The following is a 26680-nucleotide window of genomic DNA, read 5'->3' as shown; positions in this document are numbered from 1 at the left end:
CCCGCAAAAACACTTGCGACACTATTGTGATTAAATAGCTATAACGTTAGGACGTTTAGCTTCTAGCTAAATCTAGTGCACCCATCCATTTGTTTAATGCAAACGATTGTCATTATACACTGCCCTTTATAAACTAAATACACTTAAATAGCTATGTAACGTTATAGGACTATCTATGGAAATGATAGCTTCTAGAAGTTCTAGCTAAATCTGGTGCACCCATCCATTTGTTTAATGCAAACGATTGTCATTATACACTGCCCTTTATAATCTAAATAAACTTAAATAGCTATGAAACGTTACAGTACATAGGACTATAGATGGAAATGATAGCTTCTTGCTAAATCTAGTGCACCCATCCATTTGTTTAATGCAAACGATTGCCATTATACACTGTCCTTTATAAACGAAATAAACTAAACTAAAGGTGCCTAAATTATGCATTACTATATTTCATCACAATATAATAGATATAGCTAGGTTACTGACATTGTCATTGTGATAATGTCAGTAGTAGCTAGCTGTATCTATTGTTTACACTTGAAATATGTATTTTTATTTTGTCACAATATTAATTGAAAAATATTGTGTAAAATTGAACTGTATTTCTGAGTTGCAGCACTTAAAAACATTAAATGGACTGTTATATCTTATTCAATTGTGGACATTTATTCATTCCCACTTATTAGACACTATTTCTGATGGTAAAATGAGCATAAAAGGCAAAATACAGAATTCTGAAATATTAAAACGGAAAAAATGGAATTTGGGAAAAAATAAAATGGAATTTGGAAAATAATAAAACGGATTTCATATGGCTCTACCAAAACCCAGGCAATTTCGAGCCCTTGGCTTGCCTTAAGGAATCAAATAGTCTGCCATTAGCTACATGCTAACGTTATAACGGTCGGGAAAACCTGGCAGCGATAAGGGAATTGAAAGTCACAGGCACGCGATTCCAGGTGCCTGTGACTTTCTATGAAGAAATGAGCTATGAAGAAACTTTACTTTTCGTCATAGCTAAATCAGACAGTCAGCCAGTCTATCAGAGTGAGTGCTCAGCCTTTAGGAGTGAAATGCGAATGCAAGGCTTGAAATCACTACTCGCAAGCCCGCCCCCAAATATTATTTACCAATCGCAACGGCCAATTAAAGGGGCAATTCGCGATAATCTCATCGCAGTGTACAGCCCTGTCAAGACTCCGCGGGTGAAATATGATTGCCATCACAGATTTTTGAAATATTGATCTCAATGACGTGTTACGGCTTCATTGGCAGATTACGCATGGCGGAGAATGACGTGTTAACTCGTCCTTGGCGATTAAAGGGTTAAAGTGCAAGTGTTTCAATGTAAACAAAGAAAAAAAAAGTAGCAGCATCTGCCCCCAGCACCGCGGCTGATGGGGCTGTAACTTGGTCCAGGAGGGTGACGTGGAACAGCTGTAGGGGGAGAGGAGAGGAGGATGACAGATCAGACAGACTTCTAGGTCTTTTGTTTGCTGTGTGAGAGGAGTGTGTGTGTCTTACTCTGATCGCTGTGTGTGAGTGAGAGGAGACTTGGAACTTGGCTGGCTACAGACTGCTCACGTTAGCACAGTGTCGTGTTTTTGCAGACTGACTATAGCTAAGTAAGATTGTGACACACACTGCCACATTGAGTATGTGTATATAAAAGCAGCAACGCTATTTTTTAATAAATTTTGCTTTTGTTGCTGGTTGATTCTCCTCAGCTTCTCTTTGGTACTATAAGAGAAGATAAATATAACACTTTTAAAACCCTTTGTTTATCTTTAGATCACACATTTAAAAATAACTTCATCTCACTTCAATAATATTTATTGCAGAACATGGTATTTTCTCAAGCAGACAGATGTAAACACTGTAATCTGTGTTGCATGTACCTGACAAACTGAACTGTTTGTATTACAGTCATATTCCGATTTACTGTACTATTACAGGTATTGAAATGAACAATGCAACTTCCTTATACAAAAAAAATAAGGGTTTTTTATGAATAATTAAATATCGATATTTCGGTAAATGAGTATTGAAACCGTTTTAAATATTCAGAATCGATATGTATCGATTTTTCGATATTTTTGACAACACTAGAAGCAGCAGGTTGGAGGCGGAGTTACATTTGCGATTATAATATATATTTTTTAAGCAGCCCCACAGAGGTTTATTGTAAAATGCGGCTTGCATCTGGCCTACGCGGTGGGTCTTTTCAGGACACAGAACCTGAAAATTTATCTTTTTACCTGGGAATTGATACCGGTACCCAACGGTACCTTTTTTTCTGTACTTTACTCTCCCTCTCTGAAGTCTAAACTTCACAACACACAATCTAAAACCCCTTACCTCCCTCTCCCAAACCGATCTTGTATCTCAATGGGACTTCCTGGTTAAATACATTTAAAAAAAAAAGTATATTGCGATTTGATAATTGCATCATTCCAAATCGTGATTTCGATTTAAAATTAGGGATGCCCCGATCACGTTTTTTGATACCGATCACTGATCGTCGTGAGCCATATCGGCCGATACCGATCCGATACCGATCGTTTTTTATTTTAAAAAAATAAAAAATTATTTTATATAATTTTTTTTATAAAATATATATATTATATAATTAGACTTGTACTTGTATTATCTGCGAGACATCGCCACCACGCAACAAGCTCCACTGTCTGTGTGTACTCTAGTAGCCTCCAGCTACGGCCAGGATTCTCCGGAGCTGCAGCTGGACCCTATACTCAAGTAGCCTCGAGCTACGGCCAGGATTCTCCCTCAGCTCGAATACGTGTTGAATCAGTGTTATAAGACATTGATATCAGGAGCTATCTGTAGCTACTGCTAGCCGGATATATAACGTTAATATTTAGTATATTTTAGTTCAATGGGACATTTCGTTTTGAACAGTGAACCAACTTGCGCTAACGTGAGCTAACAGAGCTATCGTACACGTCTCTACTAGACTATTGCTGGAGCATTTGTTGATATCATGAGCTATCAGTAGCTAGCCGGCTAGATACCGTTCGGTTAGACCAGTGCTTCTCAAACTTTTTCTGTCAGGCCCCCCTTTGGCGGACCAAAATATTTTGGGCCCCCCTCGCCCCAACAAAATAGTCATGAAATGGGCCATGTTTAAATTTATTGAAATAACACCAATATCGTGACCTTTCAAATTGGCCCTATATTTTGTTTTCAGAGCTGTCATGGATGAAAAGCCAGCTTCACACAGATACTGTATGTGGTGCTGAATGGTATCAACACCTTAACTGCTGCATCATGAGATACTTGGTGGGCCATGAGATGAGATACTTGGTACTCAGCACCACACTCTGAAACTAGCTCTCTAGGTGGTATCAGATGAGATTTCAAAGAGTTCTTCCAAGAGTTTGGATGGAGATGTGTCAGGAAGCTTTGTCTCAATGTTGCCTGTAAAGGTTTTTTTTATCCAGAGTAACTTGGTGTTTTATTAAATAATGATTTTCAGATTTTGAGAAATGGTATTTTCATGGAAAACAGTGCAGCTGCAACAGATAGCACTTTAGTGATAATTGTCTGTAATCCAATTTTTTTTTTCTTTTTTTTTATAAATCTCAAGCCCCCCCTGTCATGCCTCTGCGCCCCCCCTGGGGGGCGCGCCCCCCACTTTGAGAAACACTGGGTTAGACAATGCCTCATCATGTATTAAACTAAAAGTGAATAGTTGACTGGGTCATTTTGTAATGGTAGCTAACATTAGCTCATGGAGGTCCCGTCCCAATAGACTAGACTAGACCCGTGTTTACATGCGTGCGGGAGGGGCTGGACTCGAGAGCAGACGCGCAGCACTGTGTGCAGCTCCCGGTGTGATCGGTTTTGACGATCGGCGAAAATAAAGCATTATCACCGATCACCGATCGCATATTTATACTGATTATCGGCCGATAACGATCGGTGGCCGATCGATCGGGGCATCCCTATTTAAAATCGATTAATCGTGCAGCCCTACTCCGGTTGCATTGCCTCGCTTGAATGAAGTTAACTTTTCACCTGGATAACGTCAACATTCAGGGTGAATGTAATGTGAGAAATTGGGATGGGAGAATTTTTTTTTTTATCGGATCGGGAAAGATCAGTATATCGGTAGATACTCAAAATCACATGATCGGGATCGGATCGGGAGCAAAAAAATGTGATCGGGACATCCCTAGTCTCAGGTTACATGGGTCAGAAGTAAAATGTGGAATCCGGAGGTTTTTTTTCTCATGCATTTTCATTGACTCCAATCCAATGGGTGCAATACCATCCGGGAGACGATAGGGGGCGGTATTTGCCCTTTTCGAGATCAGAGCCAGTCCCAATGATAACGTGAGGCTAGATTGATGAAAAATTAATGGATATCGCTAATAAAAGAAATAACGATTAAATAACGAGATTTCTCGTCATTGGCACTCAACGCATGGCGGCCAACAACGAGATATCTCGTTGCTGGCACCCAATGTGTTAACACTTTTATTAGCGATATCCCTTCATTTTTCATCAATCTAGCCTCCTTGGCCCAATCCTGTTCTCTCTTTACATGCTACCCCTTGGTTCAATCATTGAGAAGCGCAACATCTCTTTTCATTGTTATGCTGACGACACACAGCTTTATGTCTCTCTGAAACCTAACAACCAGTCTTTACTTAACAGTCTCATGTCCTGCCTTGATGACGTTAAATGTTGGATGGCACAAAACATTTGACAACTAAATGAAAACAAATGTGAAATAATCCTCTTCGGTCCCCCAGACGCTGTCACCACCCTTACCAACAGTCTTGGCAACCTGTCCTCCCTGGTCAAGTCTTTATGTCAAGAACCTAGGTGTCATTTTTGATCCCCAATTTAAATTCGACAGACAAGTTAACTCAGTAGGGGTGTAACGATTTGACCTCACAGCGATTCGATTAGATTACGATTCTTCGGGCAACGATTCAATGCATCATGAAATCTCTTCATTTGACCACGATTCGATTCATTTTTTTTCCGATTCATTTAGATTGTAATCGATTCTAACATATTCAAATCGATGCATCGAATCAAACACATTAGAATCGATGCATTTCGATTAATCGATGCATCGTTACACCCCTAGAACTCAGTGGTGAAGGCATGTTTTTTCCAATTACGCACCATTGCTAAACTCAAAGCCCTTCTCCCCCTGCAGACCTTCAGAGAGTTATCCACGCTTTCATTTAATCTAGATTAGATTACTGCAACTCCCTCTATATAGGCATCAACCAGTCTTCCCTGTCCCGCCTACAGCTAGTACAAAACGCCACTGCCAGACTGTTGACCAGAACCTGTAAGAGAGACCACATCACCCCTGTCCTTGCCTCCCTTCATTGGCTTCCAGTACGCTACAGGATTGATTGATTGATTTTATTTTACATACTCAAATACAATACACAGGTGCATACAGTATAAAGGATTGCGCAAGAAAGACCTTAGACTTATTTCCATTGCGGTCCCAGGATAAGGCAGGCCAGGCAGAGAAAAAAGAGGGACATGCACAGTATGCTACTCCTCCTACTTGACTGGAGTCAATCACACACCTACTCAATTAACCGTAACAATTACAATAATAATATAAAAGTACATAAAAAACACATCATCTTAATATCAGACTCAAAGCTACAGGCTACACTACCCCATTTTTCCAGTCCTGTGCCTTTGCTGTCGCAGCCCCTGAACTGTGGAACAGCATCCCCACCTCCATTAGGCTCGCCCCCTCGATAGATGCCTTCAAATCTAGGCTCAAAACCAACTTCTACCTATTAGCTTTTCCCGTTCACTGACTCATGCCCTGTTTTCCTGTGTGCTTGCCTGTGTGCCCTCCCGTAAAACTTGTGTTGTGATTGTTGTCTATATGTATATATGTATCCTGGTCGTTGTAAACAGCGACTCCTACAGTTCGGTCGGGGCGCCTGCACAGCGAGGGAATGATCTGGGGGAGGTAGTGTGACCCTTCCACACGTTACACTCCCCCAGTGAGAGTCCGCGCTGCCAGGTGAAAAGAAGCGGTGGGCTGGCTACAGATGTGTCGGAGGAAGCATGTGATAGTCCGACGGTAGGGGGTAGAGTGCGCAACGACCAGGAAGGGGATTGGGAATTGGCATAACGACTAACAAAAAAACGGAAAAAGGAGGGAGAAAAAAAGATAATACAAAAAAATATAATATAGCCTAATATTACATTATAATAATTATATAATACAATATGATATATTAATATTACATTAAATAAAATAATCTAATGTTAAATGTTATAGTTTGATTTCTTTGGACATGAAATACTTGTTAGTAGTATGGTTGATGCAATGTCATTAATTTATTCCTGTGGTCACTGTAGTCAGGGTTTTGGCCTGGTTCCGAGCGAATCAGGAATGAATGAATGAATGAATGAAAACTTTATTTAACAGATTGCAGAATGGGTACAATACAGTACGGCTCAATACACACAATTGTTAACACTTTAACTGCCGGAGGTTAAATTCATGACCATGCATGGGTTGCCAGCTCTATTTGTCTATGGAGAAGTTCCCCTTCTTTGCAGGGCTATAACTTTTTAGATTATATTGCTAGATTGCCATTATTAGGGCCCATTCAATGTCCTATATGTAATGTTCAGGGTGAAGCAACGTTAAACTTTTTCATTCACATATTCATACTAAAGTATGGTCTAAAGTATAAGTATGTTTTCATCTCTTTCTGCAGCTTTCTCCAGAACGTGATCTATAGCCCCAAATGCATTATATTGATGATGAAATACAGTTTGATGGCAATCGGCGCGATATAAAAAATTCCAACTGGACATGGTTCTAGAAGTTACTACACGTCATCTGATGTTGACCGGATGGCCGAGGGGGCGTTTATAATTCCGTGGGCAGCGTTATACCATTCATCTAATGTGGGTCATATGTTCATCAGATCAGTTAGTATAGAAGACATTGAAAAATAACGCTGAATCTTACCGTATCTTCCTCGCGCCGTTGGGCGATGAGCGTGGAGTATACATTTTCCTATTATGGGATGTTGAAATACCCGGTCCATTTCCAGGTTGTATAATGGTATATACGTCCAAATCATGTTGTTTATCGAGTTATTGGCAACGGATCGCTATGTATTGTGACGAGCTAGAGTGCCGGGACCTATACCGAGTGCCCGGAAGTAATATGGGTGAACAGCACATCGTCCAAGTAACTTCCTGTTTGGCGATTGCGCCGATCGGCCACCAGATGGCGCTCTTGAACCGCTAGAGGGTTCAGTGGGGCTTTTTGGTGGGTCTCAGGCCAGCGGATGGGAAATATGAATCCGATCACAGATTTTTGAAATATTGATATCAAAGACGAGTTACGGCGTCTTCGGCAACTTGAGCATGGCGGGGAAGGACGCCTAAACACGTCTTTCGGCACTTAAAGTGTTAAGGGGATGCAGACCAGAGAAAGACGTTTGTCTTGTTTACATCAGGGTCCCCCATTTTCATTTCATATTGACATTTAAGACATACTCAACATACATGACATTTATGGCATAGGGACATATAGGTATTTAGTACCGATACATTTGTGACATATACAGTATTCAAATATACAGTACTGTTACTCATAGATCCTGACAGAGTATATACATATGATGGGGAGGGGACTGTACATTAGGAGGGGGTGGGTGCGTGGGAGAGAAGCTTCAGACAGGCAGCAAATCCACACCATAACATGCACGTTGCAACTATATACAAACAGAAAAACACGGTTATTTGAGCATTTCCTATGTTACAGAACGACACAACTAGTTGGAACTAGTCCATTGATTAGTCAATACATGCTGGGCCTTGTTACAACATGAATCAACTTCCCGTTAAAGCTGCGAATCGTACTCTATTATGCCGGCATGCCTTTCTGTGTGAAAGGAACAAACACGGAATGGGGGGTGTGATGGGAATGTTATCTATACATCTGTGCTGTGTGAAAATACATATTCTATCTTTGTACAGCTTGACTGGTTCAATATGACCAACTAGTATAATGTGTGTGTCTCTTTAAGGACTCCAGTGTGGGAGCTGTAGCTAAGGTTATATATCTCCCTAGCTAAGCCATAACATTGAACATTGTTGCTCAGCTGATAGAGTTGTGCCCTTCCTGATGGCTTGTCGTACAGAACTTGTAAGTCGCTTTGGATAAAAGCGTCAGCTAAATGACTAAATGTAAATGTAAATGTAAATAACAAAGGATTTCCCTAACTGGGCCCATTTTGTTTACCTTTCAGTCATATCTGAATGTCTAGTGTTATGTCTTTCAATTGTGTATTAATGTACGTCTGACCAGACCTCTTGGTCACTTTTTGGTCAGACGCTTGTGTGTTAACATGTTGTGTCGCTCTACAAACTGATCTCTGTGGAAGCACAGATATTAAACCATGTTCTATGTTTTTATAAACAAATGACTCGATCTGATTTCTACAGTTCACTGTCGATGGCTCATTTGAAATATTCCACAACAGGGGTCAAATTCGATGCAGCATTCTGCCGCCTTCAGGTATAGAGAAATTGTCGGGGTAGTTTTGCCCCAGCTTCTGTAAGTGACATCCCGACATTGTGGGATAGGGGGTTGATGTTTTCATGATGTGGTTAATTCTATGGTGGTTAGCTTGCCAACCCATGCACATGAAATAATAATAATAATAGGGTACATGTTTTAACACTATGGTCGCCAAAAACGCCGTACCACGTCATTCCCCGCCATGCTCATTCTGCCAAAGACGCCGTACCACGTCTTTGATATCAATATTTAAAAAATCTGTGATCGAAATCATATTTCTCCCCCGGAGACATGAGATCTACTGTTGATCCCCTCTCAACTCTCCAACGGTTCAAGAGCGCCATCTGGTGGCCGATCGGCGGATCGCCCAGAGCGGAAACAGGAAATGGAAGCTGGTGCTCATTCCAATTCGGTCCGATCACTCGGTAATAGTCCCAGGACTCGAGCTAGACACAACGGATAGCAATCCGTTACCAATAACTCGATAAACAACATGATTTGGACGTATATACTATTATACAACCTGGAAATGGATCGCATATTTCTACATCCCATAATAGGAATATTTCTGTTCCACGCTCATCGCCCAACGCTATGAGGAAGCTACGGTAAGATTCAGCGTTATTTTTTAACGTTTTCGATACTAACTGCTCTAATGATCATATCACCCACACTAGATGAATCATCTAACGTTGGCCACGGAATTATAAACGACCCCCCCCCCCCCCCCCATCCGGTCAACATCAGATGATAAGTAGTAACTTCTAGAAGCACATCCATTTGAAATTTTTTATCTTGCGCAGATTCCTATCAAACTGTATTTGATCATCAATATCAGGGTTAGAAATAAAAAAAAAAATCAAGGGCTTTTTTTTGCCCCCCTTAATTGATTTTCGGGGGCTTTTTTTGTATTTCGGGGGCACTGAATTTTTATGATGAAAATTAACATAAGGATTATAAAACATTGTTGACACTTTTTTTTACAGTCTTCGTCCCTATGTTTGATAATGTAATGTTAATGTCTCCATATATAGGGCTCTACGCTAACCTTTTTCCCAAGGAGCACATGTGCTCCTAAATAAAATGTTAATAAATAAAATCTAAATAAAGATTTAGGAGCACACAAAGAAATTTAGGAGCACAGTGAAAATTGTTCAAGTAACACAGAGTTTATTAACTATTTATCACATGCATATTATACTGTGTGTGTGCACACTATGAATTGAAAATGGGGGACCCTGATGTAAACAAGATGAAAGTCTTTCTCTGGTCTGCACCCCCTTAACAATTGTGTGTATTGAGCTGTACTGTATTGTACCCATTCTGCAATCTGTTAATAAAGTTTTCAATCAATCAAACGCAAAGGATATCGGTTGTCAAGCTGCTTTTGTATGTTGTAGTGTTGTTATGATACCAACATTTTGACTTTGATACAGATAGGAAAGGTAATGGAATATATTATTAGATGACAGAACATTGAAAATTCTTTATAAAATTCTTTAATTCATTATGAAATAGAAATTCCGTTTTTGGGTGGAACGGTTGTTGCAAGGAGCTAGGGAGGCGGGGACCGCTGCGTGTTACACACAACACGGAGAAATGTCCAAGCGTCTAGCTGCTTCGGTGCGTCGTTAACGTTAACGTCGGAAGAAATTCCCCACTAAGCCCTAAATTCAGAGCAGAGCAGTATCCTAATGACTTTTATGCTTCAGTCGATAAGGTGTTTTGCGAATTCTGTCAACATACCGTGGGGACTGGACCCGCAAAAACACGTGCGAATATCACTTCAAAAAACCATGTCAGCCGGATTCCTCTTTCTCCTCGTCTCTCTTTTGCTCAAAATAAAAATGAATGGGCTTCATGGCTGGCTGATTTTTTTGCGTTGTCTGATTCTGAATGTATAACTTGCCTAAGCCGGTACCGTGACTTTGTTTTCGGGCGCTACTGTGATTGGACGTTTATGCGCCTTGTGTAATGTGGGACTATTAACAGCGGAGCTGTTTTGTAATAGTCACTCGTCTCGAGTAAATGATTTTTCCGGGTCGCGCACACACACATATTATTAGGGGCAAATACAAGGGAAATGCTCGCACTGTAGATCATATATATAATTATTAGTGCTGTCAAACGATTAAAATATTTAACTCGATTAATCACATGATTGTCCATAGTTAACTCACGATTAATCGCAAATTAATCAAATTTTTTTTATACCTTAAACAGATCTTTTTCAAGTTCCAAGTTTTAATACTCTTATCAACATGCGAGTCAACAAATGCTTGCTTTATGCAGCCATTTAACACAAAAGGATGACCCTCATGCATTGCAAATTTGCATCAAATTCAAAACAGAGTGATGCACAAAATAACTTAAAAGAAAATAATAATTTAAAACAATGAATAAAGTGTGCATGAAATAATAGGGGAAAGAAAACGTTAGGAACTTGTTACATTCACACACACAAGGGCTGATTAATCACACACCCCCCTCTCTCCCTCACACACACTCTCCCAGCTCTCTTTCTCTCTTGCCCCTTCCTCATCTCTCACCCCTCTCTCTCTATATCTCACACACACACACACACACACACACACACACACACACACACACACACACACACACACACACACACACACACTTCAGAAACAAACATAGTATCAATGAGAGCATCAATAATACACCTGAGTGAAGTCTAGTAAAAAAAATATATATATATATATTTAATTTTTTTTTAGTTAATCTTGAGTTAAAAAAAATTGTGGCATTAATAGAATCGGGAGTTAACGCGTTAATATCGCGTTAACTTCGACAGCCTTAATAATTATATATATAATTAGTAAACTGTCGGGGGCATTTTCTGCCCCCCTTAACTGATTTTCGAGGGCATTTTGTCCATTTTCAAGGGCATTTTGCCCCGAGCCCCCGTTAATTTCGAACCCTGATCAATATAATGCATTTGGGGCTATAAATCACGTTCTGGAGAAAGCTGCAGAAAACGATAAAAACATACTTATACTTTAGACCGTATTTTAGTATGAATATGTGAATGAAAAAGTATAACGTTGCTACACCCTGAACAATAGATACTTGATGTTGAATGGGCCATAGTAATGTCAATTTAGCAATACAATTTAAAAAGTTATAGCCCTGCAAAGAAGGGGAACTTCTCCATAGACAAATAGAGCTGGCGGAGGATGGTATATTAAGAATATAAGCCTGGCGACCAAAGTGTTAATATGTATGTATTATGTATATAATCAAAATAATAGGCAATGTGAGAAAATGCTAAAACTACCAACCTGTGGGAATATTGCTTAGTCTAACTATCAGTTGTTGCATGAACAGAACAAACACTGACCACATTATATAATAATAATAATAATAATAATAATAATAATAATAATAATAATAATAATAATAATAATAATAATAATAATAATAATAATAATAATAATAATAATAATAATAATAATAGGCTAGGCTACATGTTTTATGTCTAAAAGGGGTCTAAAGGGGGTCAATGTCAGACTTTGCAATCAAAAGTTAGGGGGCTAATAACCCTTGCCATAATTTCAGTGCGCCCCCTAACTTTTGATTGCAAGGTCTGACATTGACCCCCTTTTCAGGAGTTGACCTAGAGCCCACCAAGGTCATGCATATCAAATTTGGTCAATGTCAGACCTTGCAATACACTGTAAGGCACTGTAAGGCTACTGTCCTGCCTCACTTCCAGTGATGAAGCTAAGCTATGCTAACGGAGCGTCTATAAAGCTAAAATGCACGCACAGAGACAAAAAAGGTATGTATCTTCTTGTCTAACTCCAGGGAAGATGTTAAATAAGCTAATTTCCCAAAATGTTGGAGTTCCCCTTAAAATGCAACGTGAAAAGACAAAAAAAAGTAAACAGGCTGCCCTGGACTAGTAAAAAAAGACCCGCGATTTGGAGGTTCCTCTCTTATGGTCTGCTCCGTTACCAGCAAGGTCTCTCCTACATTTTCAAAAGCCTAAAGAAAGCTTGTCTTAACTAATTGTGAGTTATGCACGTCAATTTGATAATGTCTTTCATTGCGTGTGTGCGCCTTTGGAGACCTATTTCAGAACGTGCTGCGTCTATTCTATCTGCGCTGCGTCTATTCTATCCATGCTGCGTCACCATCTATCTGACTGATCTATCACTTTTGTCTGAACAACCCAAAGCCGCCAGATTGGGGGGAAAAAGAGAATCCATATTGTGGTATAATGCCGTGAGTTCTGTGTGAAAAGGGCTAACCATAGGCAATGCTTGAGGACCATGGTTTAAAATGTCAGATTGACATGAGAGACAGCAGTACTCTGTCTTGTAGTCTGGCTCTGGCCATGTGCCTAGCTGCCAGGCTGTGTCTCTGAACTGGTTGGTGGCTGACAGACAGTGGTTGCACTTGACAGCTCCTAAGCTGTACTGTCACTCAAGCGCCGCATTTGACTTGAGAATTTGCATTTATGGGAACATTATACTTTAAAGGTTTGTATTTACATTCCACCCAAATAGACAAACTTCTTTGTTGTTGTTCTATAGTAGTCTACAAGCTGAATACAGTTCCTACCTCATATAATATCTACAAAGTAAATTATTTTAGTTTTCTTTGCTCTTGCAATGTCTACATCCATCTGTGTTTAATTTCACTTTCAGTTTTGGCGAAGTTGTAATGAGTCCAACCTCCTTTGATTGACAGGCAGTCAGCTTATTATTTCAAGGAAGATCATATAGACCGATCAAATGGAAGCACAAGGGCATGTTTACATGTTTTTGTGTTCTATGTCACCCCCGGTGCTCGTGGTGTGCTTGTGTCCTCGTGTTGGAAGAACATGTGATACACAATTTTCGGGGACCACTTTACTGTGCTCTATAGTGCCAATTTCATCAACTAGTGGTCAAAGATTCGATTGGACACCTTTAATTCCAACACATTTCTGGTAAAAAAAAATTTAAAAACATTGTGGACCTATGGTCTCTGGGGGCAGGATCTCTTAGTTCTATAGCTTAACTTCTTTCGCTATCATCCTGATGAGTAAAACCCACAAAAAGAAAGAGAACCCACTGGCACACTAGCATTGTCTTTTACTGTGGTTTTATTGTCCCTTACTATATTGTCCCTTGGAGCAGTGGTTCCCAAACTTTTCAGGCCGCTCACCCCCGAAATAACAGTGTCAGAGAGCCGCGACCCCCACTATTATAGGAGGTAATTTTGTTTTGGAAATGTATGGTTCAAACGCACACACACAAGCATTGGAGGCTTTTAACCAGGGCCGGACTGGGGAAATCATTCAGGCCAGGAAATATAGTGCGAAATATAGCCCCAGTCAGGCCACTTTTTAAGCGGGGGTCCCCACCAGGACATTTAGTTACAAAGACTTCATTTCCTGCATTCTGGTGTAGGCATTTTTTTTAAATTTGTATCCTTTAAATGCCAGTGTTTGTGATGGCATCACAAATTATTGTTAAAAAACAGGCTAGCATATGTATGATTAGCAACAACACTGATTTTGATGGATTTTTTGTTTTTTGTAAGGGTCCCGCCTCCACCAATCACATAGATAGATAGATAGATAGATAGATAGATAGATAGATAGATAGATAGGTACTTTATTGATCCCCTTGGGGAAATTCCAGTGACATACACATACAGCTCATCGTCTCATTAACATCATATCACAATCATTACATTTTTACAGTAACAACGGCACAACATAAATTCAAACAGGCATGTACATTTGTTGACACATGTCGACTACAGAATGCCTGAGACACCATATGCGATTGCCGGCTGCAGCAACACCGGGGTGTCGTTGCGCCAGGCGGGAGGGAAGGAGGAAAGATTGTCAACGGGAGGGGCAGGGATTTGGGGGATAGCACTTTGGTGATGAGACAGTCTTAGGGCTTGGATCCACCTGCCGCATATTTCTGGGCGCAATTGTCTTTTGTCAATAGATCCCAATGGGGAGGGAGCGTATGCGCTGCAGTCGGCTTCTTTTTTCAGTGCTTTTGTGCGGCCGCACCCAGCGTTTAAAGTTGAAACTTTCTGAACTTTTCAGAGTGATGCGCTGGGCGTCTTTTCAGACAACCAATCATAGCCTATCATATCTACCACTCTGTTTGTAACCCGACACCGGAGTTGCCTGCCTGTCTACCCACAAGAGACGGCACAAATACACTAATAATAACTACACGAATACACTAATAAAAAGCTAATAAAAAGCAAAGGGCGAACTGTGGTGTCAGGCAATAACTATATATATAATTAATATACAATAAAGTGTAGTAAAATATGCTATATGTGCAAAACCGTGGCAGTAAAACACGATAAAAAGATGGCTGTCGCTAGATTTATTTCTCTCTATTATCTCGCTACAAGATGTGCTTCATCCCAAAACTACCGGCGCACTGCCAGCGTTTTTCAGCTGGAAATGTGAGGTAGGTGGACGCATGCCCTTAGGCTCCCCCTCGCCAGCACACGTACTAGTCGGCTGCTGTCATAGGCGCCAGGCGTACACGCGGGAGGGGGGTTGGGTATAGGGATTGGGGGTGGGGGGGGCCACTTGCCACTCTTATCTCCCAGAGGGAGCGGCTCCCTTTGTGTGTGTGTGAGCAAGAGAGATAGAGAGAGACAGTTCTCCAACTTGTGTGGATTGCAGTGATCTCCTGGTTGTTCCCCACCTAGGTTATCTAACTATTGGCCTGGCCTGATTCTAAGTGCAGTGGCCTGGCTGCAAAAAAATAAAAAATAAAAAACTTTTTTTAATCATCTGGCGACCCCCCCCCCCCCCCCCCCCCCCACGGCGGCTCATCATCGCGACCCCCACTTTGGGAACCCCTGCCTTGGAGCATTCTACTGTTGTCTAGCTCTTAGCATTGTATCGTTGTCATTTCTAGTATATTTAGCATTGTATTTATTATCTTGTGTAGACCCTTTTACTGTTTGGAAACAATGATGAGGTTTTGGCAACCGAAACCTCCAGGGACAACAACCTATCCGCGCATTCAGTTTCCTTTTCTTAGTCGAATGCTTTCATCCAGAATGTCTCTGGAGTGTTCCTGTATAAATACTGCATAGTGCAATAACAAAGATCCTGACCCAGCTCCACGGCTCCCTGCAGCAGACAGTGAGAGCCACTGGCAATTGCCACCCCTGGTGCCCCCACGGTTGAAAAACGTCATGCTAAAGTGCCCTATTGACTGTCGAAAATGAGAGGACGTGCCCTATTGGCTGCCCTTCACATGGGAAAACATAGCAAGAAAATTAAATAACATGCTTTGTTAGTGGATAAAATGTAATGCAGCTTACTAGGGCAGGCTTTCCCAAAGTGGATGCCATGATGACGACAGTCTAGGGGTCTTGCCAAATAGTTAAACCCTGCTTATTTTCAAAACACATTATATGGCCATTAGCAAAAAAAAGTACGCTTTTGCAAGGGACCAATGGGCTAATATCTAGCTAAATTATTTTTTTTTATCCACTTTTTCTCCCATTTTCAATTTTTCTCCCATCCCAATTTCGTATCATCCAATTCAACCCTCCCCTGTCTCGAACGCTGTTTCTTGCCTCCCACAAGCCGCCCTTCTAGCTAACATTTTTGATGTTTCTCGGTCTGCACTCTCAATCAATCAATCAAATCCTTTATTTAACCAGATAAGCATCATTGAGATTAAAATCTCTTTTTCAAGAGCGATCTGGCCAAGCAAGGCAGCAGAAAGTTTCAACATAAAAAAGAACATCACAATAAAATACAGATAAAACATTTACATCAAGCTCCAATTTCAGGCAAGTTATCAAACAGGCAAATGATCAAACACAGTTGCACTGACCAAGGGAACTGAGTTTGTAGGATTTTAAAATGGCTTTGAATTCTCCGAGGGTGACCAGTCCTGGTAATTTTAGGTCCTCCTGTATCTTGTTCCAAGATGAAGGAGCAGCATATTTAAAAGCCCTTTTTCCCAATTCAGTTCTCATATGGGGAACTTCCAGTGTTAGAACAGCTTGAGAACGAAGGGCATACTTATATTGCTTTGTGCACAGAAGCACACTTAGGTACGAGGGAACCAGTTTAAGCAGAGCTTTGTGCACCAGAGAGAGCCATCGAGAAAATCGTCGTATTTGTAGAGATGGATAACTTGCAATGGTATATAGGGTGCAATGGTGCACTCGATTTCCACATCCCGTGACAAAGCGTAAGGCAGAATGGTACACAGTATCAAGCTTTCTAAGGTACTGATCAGGTGCATACATATAGAGTAAGTCACCATAATCGAGTAGTGGTAAGAAGGTGGTCGAGATCAGGTGACTTCTCACTTTAAGTGAAAAACAGGACCTGTTTCTGAAAAAGAAGCTGAGTTTAAGCTTCAGCTTTGACACAAGTTTGTCTATGTGAGATTTAAACGTAAGGTTCTCGTCCACTGTAATGCCTAGATATTTGTAGGAAGCAACCCTTTCGATGTCAGTCCCTCCAGCAGTAACAAGTGTGGGAAGATCAGCTGGGAGTCTCTTCCCATTTGAGAAGAGCATAAACTTTGATTTGCCAGCATTTAACACTAGCTTAACTCTGCACTGTCCCTATTTTTTTTCAATGTATCCTTTAGGTTAGGTTAGAGTAAGTTAATTTAACTGTATTTGAAAGTAAAAGACTAAATAAATTGTTGCCAATGATGAAACAATAACGTTTAAAATATTCATTCCCAATCCCATTGTTGAAAACATACTCTGGCGATCTGTGAAGAATGAGGCAGTTTGACTTCTCTTCAGGCACTTTATTGACCGACAATTATTCTTAACAGAAAGTTACCACTGGGTTATAATAAAAACAACAACAAACCGCTGGCTAACACTAACACTCACTTTGTATGACAAGTTAACTACTACTGAATTTACACATTAGCTCCCCTAAGTAACTAGCTAGTTCTCAGTAACTAGTATAGTGCCCAGGTCCTAAAGCTGCGCTGAACTAAATACACCGGCTTAAACTAATATGTGCCTTTAATGGACATGCAGAGTTGTTTTCAAATGAGAACACTTTTCAGTTACAGTAATCTAATGTTGGGTCTTAAAATCATATTTTTTCATATATACGCAAGTGTATCTGTGTATGTGTAGCTTAACATATAGCATGAAATTAACCAACATATTTGCTTTGGAGGTGTTTATGAAATAAACTTTTTAGATGTGTATTGTTCCCTCTGTTTTTATCATAGAGGTGTGGTTATACTTTTAATCTGGATTGCCTAGACCAGGGGTTCTCAAACTTTTTTATACCACGACCTAGTAATGCACCGATGTGAAAATTGTGGCCGATACCGATATTAATATTGCTGTTCTGGCCGATACCGATATTTACCGATGTCGATATCTCTGTATAGAAAACACTTTTTTATGATAATCAAATAAAGAGCTATTTTCCAAAACACAATTTATTTTTACTTTTGTAATTTATTTTCAGGAATTACTGATATTTAGACCAAAACATGTTAAATAAAAAATATTAAAAAATATATATATATTTTTTTAATATCGGCCCGATACCGATATTACGACCCCACACTTAATGTATCGCGTAATTTCAACGTAAGGAATATCAAAATAAAAGCACATGTTGTTTAGAAAATGAAATTACAGCACTATTATCAATGAAATGAATGAATATATAGGGAGCTCCAGTAGCTCACCGCTTACCTCGAACGCTATTTCGGCGTCGGGGACAACCGTGCGCGTCACGGATCTGGGGTAGCGAGTTCGACTCCCGGACAAGCCGTACTTTCTCAGAGTGTCTTTCCCCCCATCTATACCCCCATTCAACCTGTTTCTGTCGGTCATACTTGACCAGAAAAAGCGATAAACGCGAAAAAATCAGCTGACTGGTCAAAGTTAAAAAAAAAAAAAAAATGAATGAATATTATCAACAAAAGCAATGGAATTGTTTCACATTTATAAAACGAGGCATATTTAGCCAAAATATGTTGCCAGAACATGAAAAGAAAATGCGCTCACGTCACGTGCGCTTGCAGAGATCCGCTTCTACTCTGAAAATCCACCCTCACAGAGGTATGTTGATGCAAAGGGGACAAGCTTTATCAGCGCAGCATTACACAACACTGGATACTCGTTCCGGACTGATATCCAGAACTTTGCGAGGGCCTGTCCAGTGAACTTGACTTTCAGTAGCTCGTCGCACAAAAGATCATTGAGCGCCTCCTGCATTATGTTCCTACAAAAAGCCATCAAGCTGAGTAAATACCCCCATATCTCCACTGATTATCCTGGAGTGCCACTAACGGAGTTTACAGCTCATCATCAGCACATTTCTCTGCCAATGTGTTGTTTTACGTGTGTCGGCCTCCATTGATGAAGGGGCGAGACATGGCAAATACACACAGCTGCCGGGTGGAAAACTCGATCTGATTTTTGTTTTTTTTGCCAATGTACTAATTAGTCACCTACCCGCGACCCCACTTTGGGTCGCGACCCATAGTTTGTAGCTTGTTTGTCCGGCTGCCACCAACATGGACTTCCAGACAGTGTGGTTAGATGAGATATGGATTGTAATTATAACCTGTTAATGTGTTGATCTGTTCCTAGAGAGGAACAGAGCGATGAGGAGGAGGGGCCAGCCCGGCCCAGAGAGAGACAAAAGTCCCACAGTAAATCCAAGAAGGCTCGCAAAGAGCGCCGTCATGCAGAGAGAGGGGCGGAGCCTACAGCTTCAGCCATGCCCCCTTTCACAGGGCTGCAGACACAGCCAGGGGCGGAGCCACCGACACAGGTATTCACCACAAGATGGAGCTGCGTATGGCTGCCGTGACTTGTACTCCTCAACCATCTACTGTAGCAGCTTTTTGCCTATTTCTGTGTCTTTTTGTATAGTTTTCACCTCTAGTAGCCTGCTACATTAGATATGACAGAGACTCACTACTGAATAGGGCTGTCCCCGACTAAGGATTTGTATAGTCGATTTGTAGTCGCCAAAATTTGTCGACTATGAAAAAAAAGAAGAAAGAAAAGTATAATATATATATATTTTTTTATCATTCCACTTGGGCTGTGGGGGTGCTTAATGTCTGAAGGAGTCGACGGAAGGCTTCTTCTGCGAAAGCATGCAATTGGTCCACTGATGGATCCTCTTTCAGTGCCTCTGTGCCTGTTTTCTTAGGCAGTTAGCCTCTGGTATGCGTGCCATTAGTGTTAGCCACGATTCTAGGCCTCTTTTCTTTTGGAAATTAAATAAAAAATTAAATATATATATATATATATATATATTTTGCATTCGACTAAGATGTTGGCAGTCGACTACGGCTCCTTTCGATCGATTAGTCGACTATTCGACTAATAGGGGTCAGCCCTAGCTGACGACATTCAACGCTTCTCCTTTTTCTTTTTTTTTTAAGATTTTTTTTTAGCGTTTATCGCTTTATTCTACTGGGCAGTCCAGTAGAGAGAGGTGAAACGGGAGACAGAGTGGGGGGAAGACATTCGACAAATAACGACGGGTTCGGGAATCGAACCCGGGTCGGCCGTGCCGCGACTCAGCGCGTTATGTGGTTCGCCACTGGGGCGCCCCCTTCCTCTCCTTCTTAACACATTTTGTGCCACACAGTATGCCCATCTTATACCACTCTCTGCCAGTGCTGTAAGCCTATGGAGTCGTTCACCTTCTTTGCAGGGCTATAACTTTTTAAATATTATAGCTATATCGACATTGCTATGGCCCATTCAACATCGGCTATCTATCGTTCCGGATGTGGGAACGTTATATTTTTCCATTCATACATTGTTGTGTTAGTACCGTCGTGAATATAAGTATGTTTTTGGAGTGTATAGCAGTAATTCCTAGAACGCGAGTTATAGGCCCGACGCATATTACACATAATCGATTGGCGTTTCGTTCCTATACACACTATATTAAAGGTTCAAATGCATATGCTCGGTATACATTATGCTCCATCATGCGTGAAGGAAAAGGGGGGGGGGGGTCATTTATGATTCCTTGATTGTCAGTAACGGCTTTCCAGTACCAAATCAGTGGTGTATCTAGGGTGTACTTTAGAAAACACACTCTCAGGGGAAAGCATGGTGAAAAAAGTTATAGCCAAGGTCAACAACAGAATAAAATTCCTAGCTAGAAACTCAAAATACCTAGACAGAAAAGCTCTTAGAGCACTTGCAGGGGCACTGGTTCAGTGTCATTTTGACTATGCTTGCTTGACCTGGTATGACAGTGCCCCCAGCAACTAGACTTCAAACTGCCCAGAACAATCTAGTTAGGATAGTCCTGCAGCTCCCCACTTGTACTCACCTAGACCAGCCCCACTTCAACAGCCTGGGGTGGCTCAGGGTGGAAAAAAAGAGTATCAATGATAAAGCTATGCCTAGTATATAGAATTTATAAAGGGGAGGTGCCAAGTTACCTTCAAAATTACTTTCAGTATGTAAAAAACAACCATAGCCATGAAACCAGAGGTAGAGACACAAACATAGTTCCATTTAGATTTAAACTCATTTCCTACGGCCAGCAGACCTTCCTTTACTCAGCTGCAGTTCTGTGGAACAGCCTGCCCAGCAGCATTAAACAGGCCCCCGGGTTAACTGGCTTCAAAAAGCATGTACGATCATGGCTATCGGCATAGGAAAGAGAGTGCATATTTATTTATTATTCTTTTATCTTCAACTGTATATGCATATTGTATCTTAATGTTTTATGATGCTGTTTTATGTTGATGTTTTTATGATGTTTTATGTTGATGTATGTCCTGTTTTTTAATACCAGGGACCATGATGGAAATAAGTGCTTGCATTTTATCATGTTTTTATCCCTTGGATGATGTCTCTAATCCACAATAAAATCAATCAATCCTTAGTAAGACATCATACGTTGAGCAGATGGATTGCAATGAAATAAATGGACAATCAAGCTGGAATTAACGTTAGATTCCTCTTACCTGTGGCCGATGCGTCTGGAGAAAAGAAATTCCAATTATTTGATGTCGATCTGCTATATTCACTTTCCGTTTGTATGACGCAATAAACGCCGAAAGCATATTGATTCTTGCGTCTCGAAAGCGATCAAATGTACTCTAGTGTTTGTCTTGATCAACATAACAAGATATCTCTGCCGGAGGATTTTCCCCGATGCACAGAGCACCACATCCGGTTTAGAGTGGAGTGCAACTCGCCCGAAATCCACCAGGCGGCGGTATTGAGGCGTTGAAATATCAGACAGGGTCCAGCTGGCTCCCGGAGCCTTCCCGGATGAATTATGAATGCCAATAGCGAATAAAGGAAATAACGATCATAAAAACGAGTAAACTCGTTGTTGGCGTTATTAGATTGGCGGCTAATAATGAGTAAACTCGTTTTTGGTGCAGGATGTGTTAATAAATCTGGACCCTCCCTTAAATTAGTGATTTTGTCCTTGTAGGTGTCGGAGCCGGCAGCAGGCCCCTCAGAGCCCAGTGCAGGCCCCTCAGAGCCCAGTGCAGACCCCTCCGTTAGCGGGGAGAGCTCGGGCCTGGCGGAGGCGGCCGGTTCATCCAAACAGCGGCGGTCGGTCATCCGGGACAGAGGCCCACTGTACGATGACCCCTCGCTGCCCGAGGGCTGGACACGCAAACTCAAACAGAGGAAATCTGGACGCTCCGCTGGAAAGTTTGATGTCTACCTGATCAAGTTAGTAGAACAGACACAATAATCACAAATTACTGATGTGCTGATACAGTTGCTCTTAACACTTTGATCGCCGGGGTTAAATTCATAATTTACCATCCCTTGCCAGCCATATTTAACATGGAGAAGTTCCCCTTCTTTGCAGGGCTATAACTTTTTAAATTGTATTGCTAAATTGACATTACCATGGCCCATTCAAAGTCCTATATCTATTGTTCAGGGTGTAGCAACGTTATACTTTTTCATTCACATATTCATACTAAAATACAGTCTAAAGTATAAGTATGTTTTTATCGTTTTCTGCAGCTTTCTCCAGAACGTGATTTATAGCCCTAAATGCATTATATTGATGATTGTATACAGTTTGATAGCAATCGGCGCGAGATAAAACATTTCAACTGCACGTACTTCTAGAAGTTACTATGTATGATCTGATGTTGACCGGATGGGCGGGGGGTCGTTTATAATTCCGTGGGCAACGTTATATCATTCATCTAGTGTGGGTGATATGATCATTAGAGCAGTTAGTATAGAAGACATTACAAAATAACGCTGAAACTCACCGTAGCTTCCGTGGAACAGAATTTTTTCTATTATGGGATGTCGAAATATCCGATCCATTTCCAGGTTGTATAATAGTATATACGTCCAAATCATGTTGTTTATCGAGTTATTGGTAACGGATCACTATCCGTCGTGATCAGCTCGAGTCCTGGGACTATTACCGAGTGATCGGACCAAATTGAAATGAGCACCAGCTTTCACTTCCTGTTTCTTCCCTGGGCGCTCCGCCGATCGGCCACCAGATGGCGCTCTTGAACCATTAGAGAGTTGATAGGGGCTCACCAGTACATCTCATGTCTCCGGGGGAGAAATATGATTTCGATCACAGATTTTTTAAATATTGATATCAAAGACGCTGTCCAGCGTCATCGGCAGAATGAGCATGGCGGGGAATGACGTGTCCAGCGTCAACGGCGATTAAAGTGTTAAAGGTAGAATCTGTAATGCAGTCAAACGACGACCTCTAGGCAAAAGAGTCCCGCTTGGTATTGCATCTGTTTTGGTCTGATGTGTGGGTTGGATACTGATAATAAGATGATGATAATATAATAATGATAATGTGTTGATAGTAGGGGTGTAAAAGGTACACGTATCCGTACCGAACCAAACCGTTTCAGTGTGTACCGTACTGTACCGAACGGCTGTGTAGTGTACCGAACGAATACAACTGTATGTTAACGACTAACGACCGCCCACCGGGGGCTGTTTTTTTCACAATCTAATATATCTATTATAATTTAAAAAAAAATTACAAGTCGATTATTAATTTCAATATAGAATATTCGTTGACAGCCCTACAAGTACAATTAGTTACTGCACACTACATCACCCCTGAGTAGAACATGGAAAGCCAAACTTTCCCCCACTGTACCGAAAACCCGTACCGAACCTTGACTTCAAAACCGAGGTACGTACCGTACCGTGGTTTTTGTGTACCGTTACACCCCTAGTTGATAGTGATAATATCATGATGATAATGTGGTGATAATGATAATATCATGATAATGTTGTGATAAGTCTTGTCGAATGTAATGTTTTGTGTGGACCCCAGGAAGACTAGTTGTTGTCATGCAACAGCTAATGGGGATCCTAATAAACTCAATAAACTCAATAATGATAATATCATAATGATAATGTGGTGATAATGATAATATGACGATAATGTGGTCATAATGATGATATAATAATAATAATGTGGTGATGATGATAATATCATAATTATAATGTGGTAATAATGATAATATCAGGATGATAATGTGGTGATAAAGATAATATCATGATAATGTGGTTATAATAATGATATTGTGTGGCTGGGTGGCGTAGCGGAGATTGCGCTCGTCACCAATGCAAGAGACTCCGGTATCGAATCCCAGTCTCAGCATTGCCTTCGGCTTGGGCCGGCCGTCGTACTGGCTCATTTGGCAGAGTCAGCGGGTGGAAGTCGATGGGTGGGGATTGGACATTGTGGACAGCGACCCCTACAGGTCGGTTGGGAGACGTCTGCACAGCAGAGACAGGAAGTGGCGAGGGTAGAATGAATGAATGACTTTATTTGACAATATAAAAAATAAACATGTGACAGAAGAGCACAGTCAGGATATACTGCCAAGGATGACACACAAAAAGCTCAGAGCTTATTTCCATTGTGGTCCTTGTAGGGGGGTAGGGGAGTGTGATGCTTAATACATGCATCATACAAAACGTGACATGACATCACAACACATCACATATACCATTTAACATTTATATACATAACAGACTCATACAACATGCAAGGGTGCCTAAATAATGTGGTGATAAAGATAATATGATGATGATAATGTGATGATGATAATTCTGTGTTCTGTGTTGTTCTTCCAGTTCTGAGGGGAAGGCATTTCGTTCAAAGGTGGAGCTCATTGCCTACTTTCATAAGGTTGGAAACACTACCACCGACCCAAATGACTTTGACTTCACCGTCACTGGGCGTGGCAGCCCCTCCCGCCGTGAGAAACGTCCCCCCAAGAAACCCAAGGTGGTGAAACCATCGGGACGAGGGCGTGGCCGGCCAAAAGGTAGGCATTAGTGAAACTAAACATTACAGTATATCAGTTATTCACTTCATATAGACTATTATTCACCTGTCATATAGACTACTATTCACCTGTCATATATTATTATTCACCTGTCATATAGACTATTATTACATGGCGTTTTAACATTCGCCAAAATGCTTGATTGTGATTGGTCAGCTGCACTACATCAGGTGCAATCAAGTCCACACACCTGCCGGCGATGACAGAGGAGCAACAGAACAACTGCGTCTGCATTTGATCTCGTCTTGTCGATGGTGTAAAATGAATTATGTATATTGTTAGTAAGTTAGCCCTGTAATAAGTGGGATAATGTATAGCTATACTCGGTCATTGTCGCAAAATAATTGACCTTCACTGCGTTTAGAACACCTTTGCTGCGCCCTTACTTATTCACCTGTCATATAGACTTATTATTCAGCTGTCATACAGACTATTATTCACCTGTCATATAAACTAATATTCACCTGTCATATAGCCTATTATTCACATATCATAGACTATTATATATTATATATATATATATATCATATATTAGCATAACCCCTCCCCTAACACTATATCAAATCTACAGTGCATTAGCATAACCCCTCTCCTAACATTATATAAAAACTACAGTGCATTAGCATAACCCCTCCCCTAACTATATAAACACTACAGCGCAGTTCAATGTTGGCCTGTCCCACTTCAATTACCTGTGCAGTAGAGATTTTTGTCTGCTAGTTAGCCGATTAGTCAAGATAACTAGCAGACTATTGGGGTTGTTGATAATAAGCTCAAATGTTTTGCATAGAAAAGCTAATGCTAACCATTTCATGTATGTAAATAGAAAATGCTAAAATGATTAGCGCCATACTCGTGTACTGAAAATAATCTAAACAGAGTTAATTGTGTAAAGTTATGAAATAAATGAATAACAGTTAGCCAGCCTGTGTTAACGCTTTTGAGAGCATGGTCTTGAGTTAAGAGAAATGTACCAAAGCAATAGACAACTAGAATTAAAGTAGACTATTTACTGATTTGATGGAGATAGGAGATATAGATAAGAGATAGAGGTAGGAGATGGAGATATGAGGTAGGAGATAGACATAGAGGTAGGGGATAGAGATAGAGATAAGAGATATGAGATGGAGATAGAGATCGGAGGTAGAAGATGGAGGTAGGAAGTAGAAGATAGGAGATGGAGATAGGAGGTAGGAGATGGAGGTAGGAAGTAGAAGATAGGAGATGGAGATAGGAGGTAGGAGATGGAGGTAGGAAGTAGAAGATAGGAGATGGAGATAGGAGGTAGGAGATGGAGTTAGGAAGTAGAAGATAGGAGATGGAGATAGGAGGTAGGAGATGGTGATAGGAGGTTGGAGATGGAGATTGGAGGTAGGGGGACTCAAAAGTTGAGTTAGACCGCGCTCACAATATCTTGACACTGGGTGCTGAAATCCCGTAGATTAAGTTGAAGAAAGCAGGAAGCCGGACCAGCACTCTCAGATTCAAAAGTTTTAATGGCAGCCTGAAACATACATGTTTCGGAACTGATTTGTTCCTTCGTCAGTGTTTGGCTAGCAGTGTTCAATGAGACAAAATGGTGGTTATATACCAGGGTAGGCAGGAAATGACATCAAAACACAGGTGTGCCTGGGATTGCTGGTCAACTATGACTGTTGTGAAGGATCAGATTAAACCGAATATGTATATTTATTTATATATATATATTTAATTGTATTTGTATATCGTTTGATATCCCCTGTGTTGTGAAGGGCCAGATTAAACCGAATATATATATTTATTATATATA

At 40.8% G+C, this 26680-nt stretch overlaps 1 protein-coding gene across 1 annotated transcript in view; it reads left to right on the top strand.

Annotated features, from left to right (window-relative positions):
* The window catches only part of mecp2 (methyl CpG binding protein 2), a 60099-nt gene that overhangs the window by 12380 nt on the left and 21039 nt on the right, over positions 1-26680 (top strand). The window contains exons 2-4 of the mRNA XM_084333404.1: positions 19172-19355; positions 22008-22255; positions 24677-24870. Of these exons, the coding sequence (XP_084189530.1) occupies positions 19302-19355; positions 22008-22255; positions 24677-24870 (496 nt within the window). The 5' untranslated portion in view covers positions 19172-19301. The remainder of the gene's footprint in view (positions 1-19171; positions 19356-22007; positions 22256-24676; positions 24871-26680) is intronic.

Source organism: Notolepis coatsorum (assembly GCF_963971535.1).
Source record: "Notolepis coatsorum genome assembly, chromosome: 17".
Classification (NCBI taxonomy): domain Eukaryota; kingdom Metazoa; phylum Chordata; class Actinopteri; order Aulopiformes; family Paralepididae; genus Notolepis; species Notolepis coatsorum.
The sequence above is the reverse complement of the archived record's forward strand: the minus strand, read 5'-3'. Positions and strand labels throughout refer to the sequence as shown.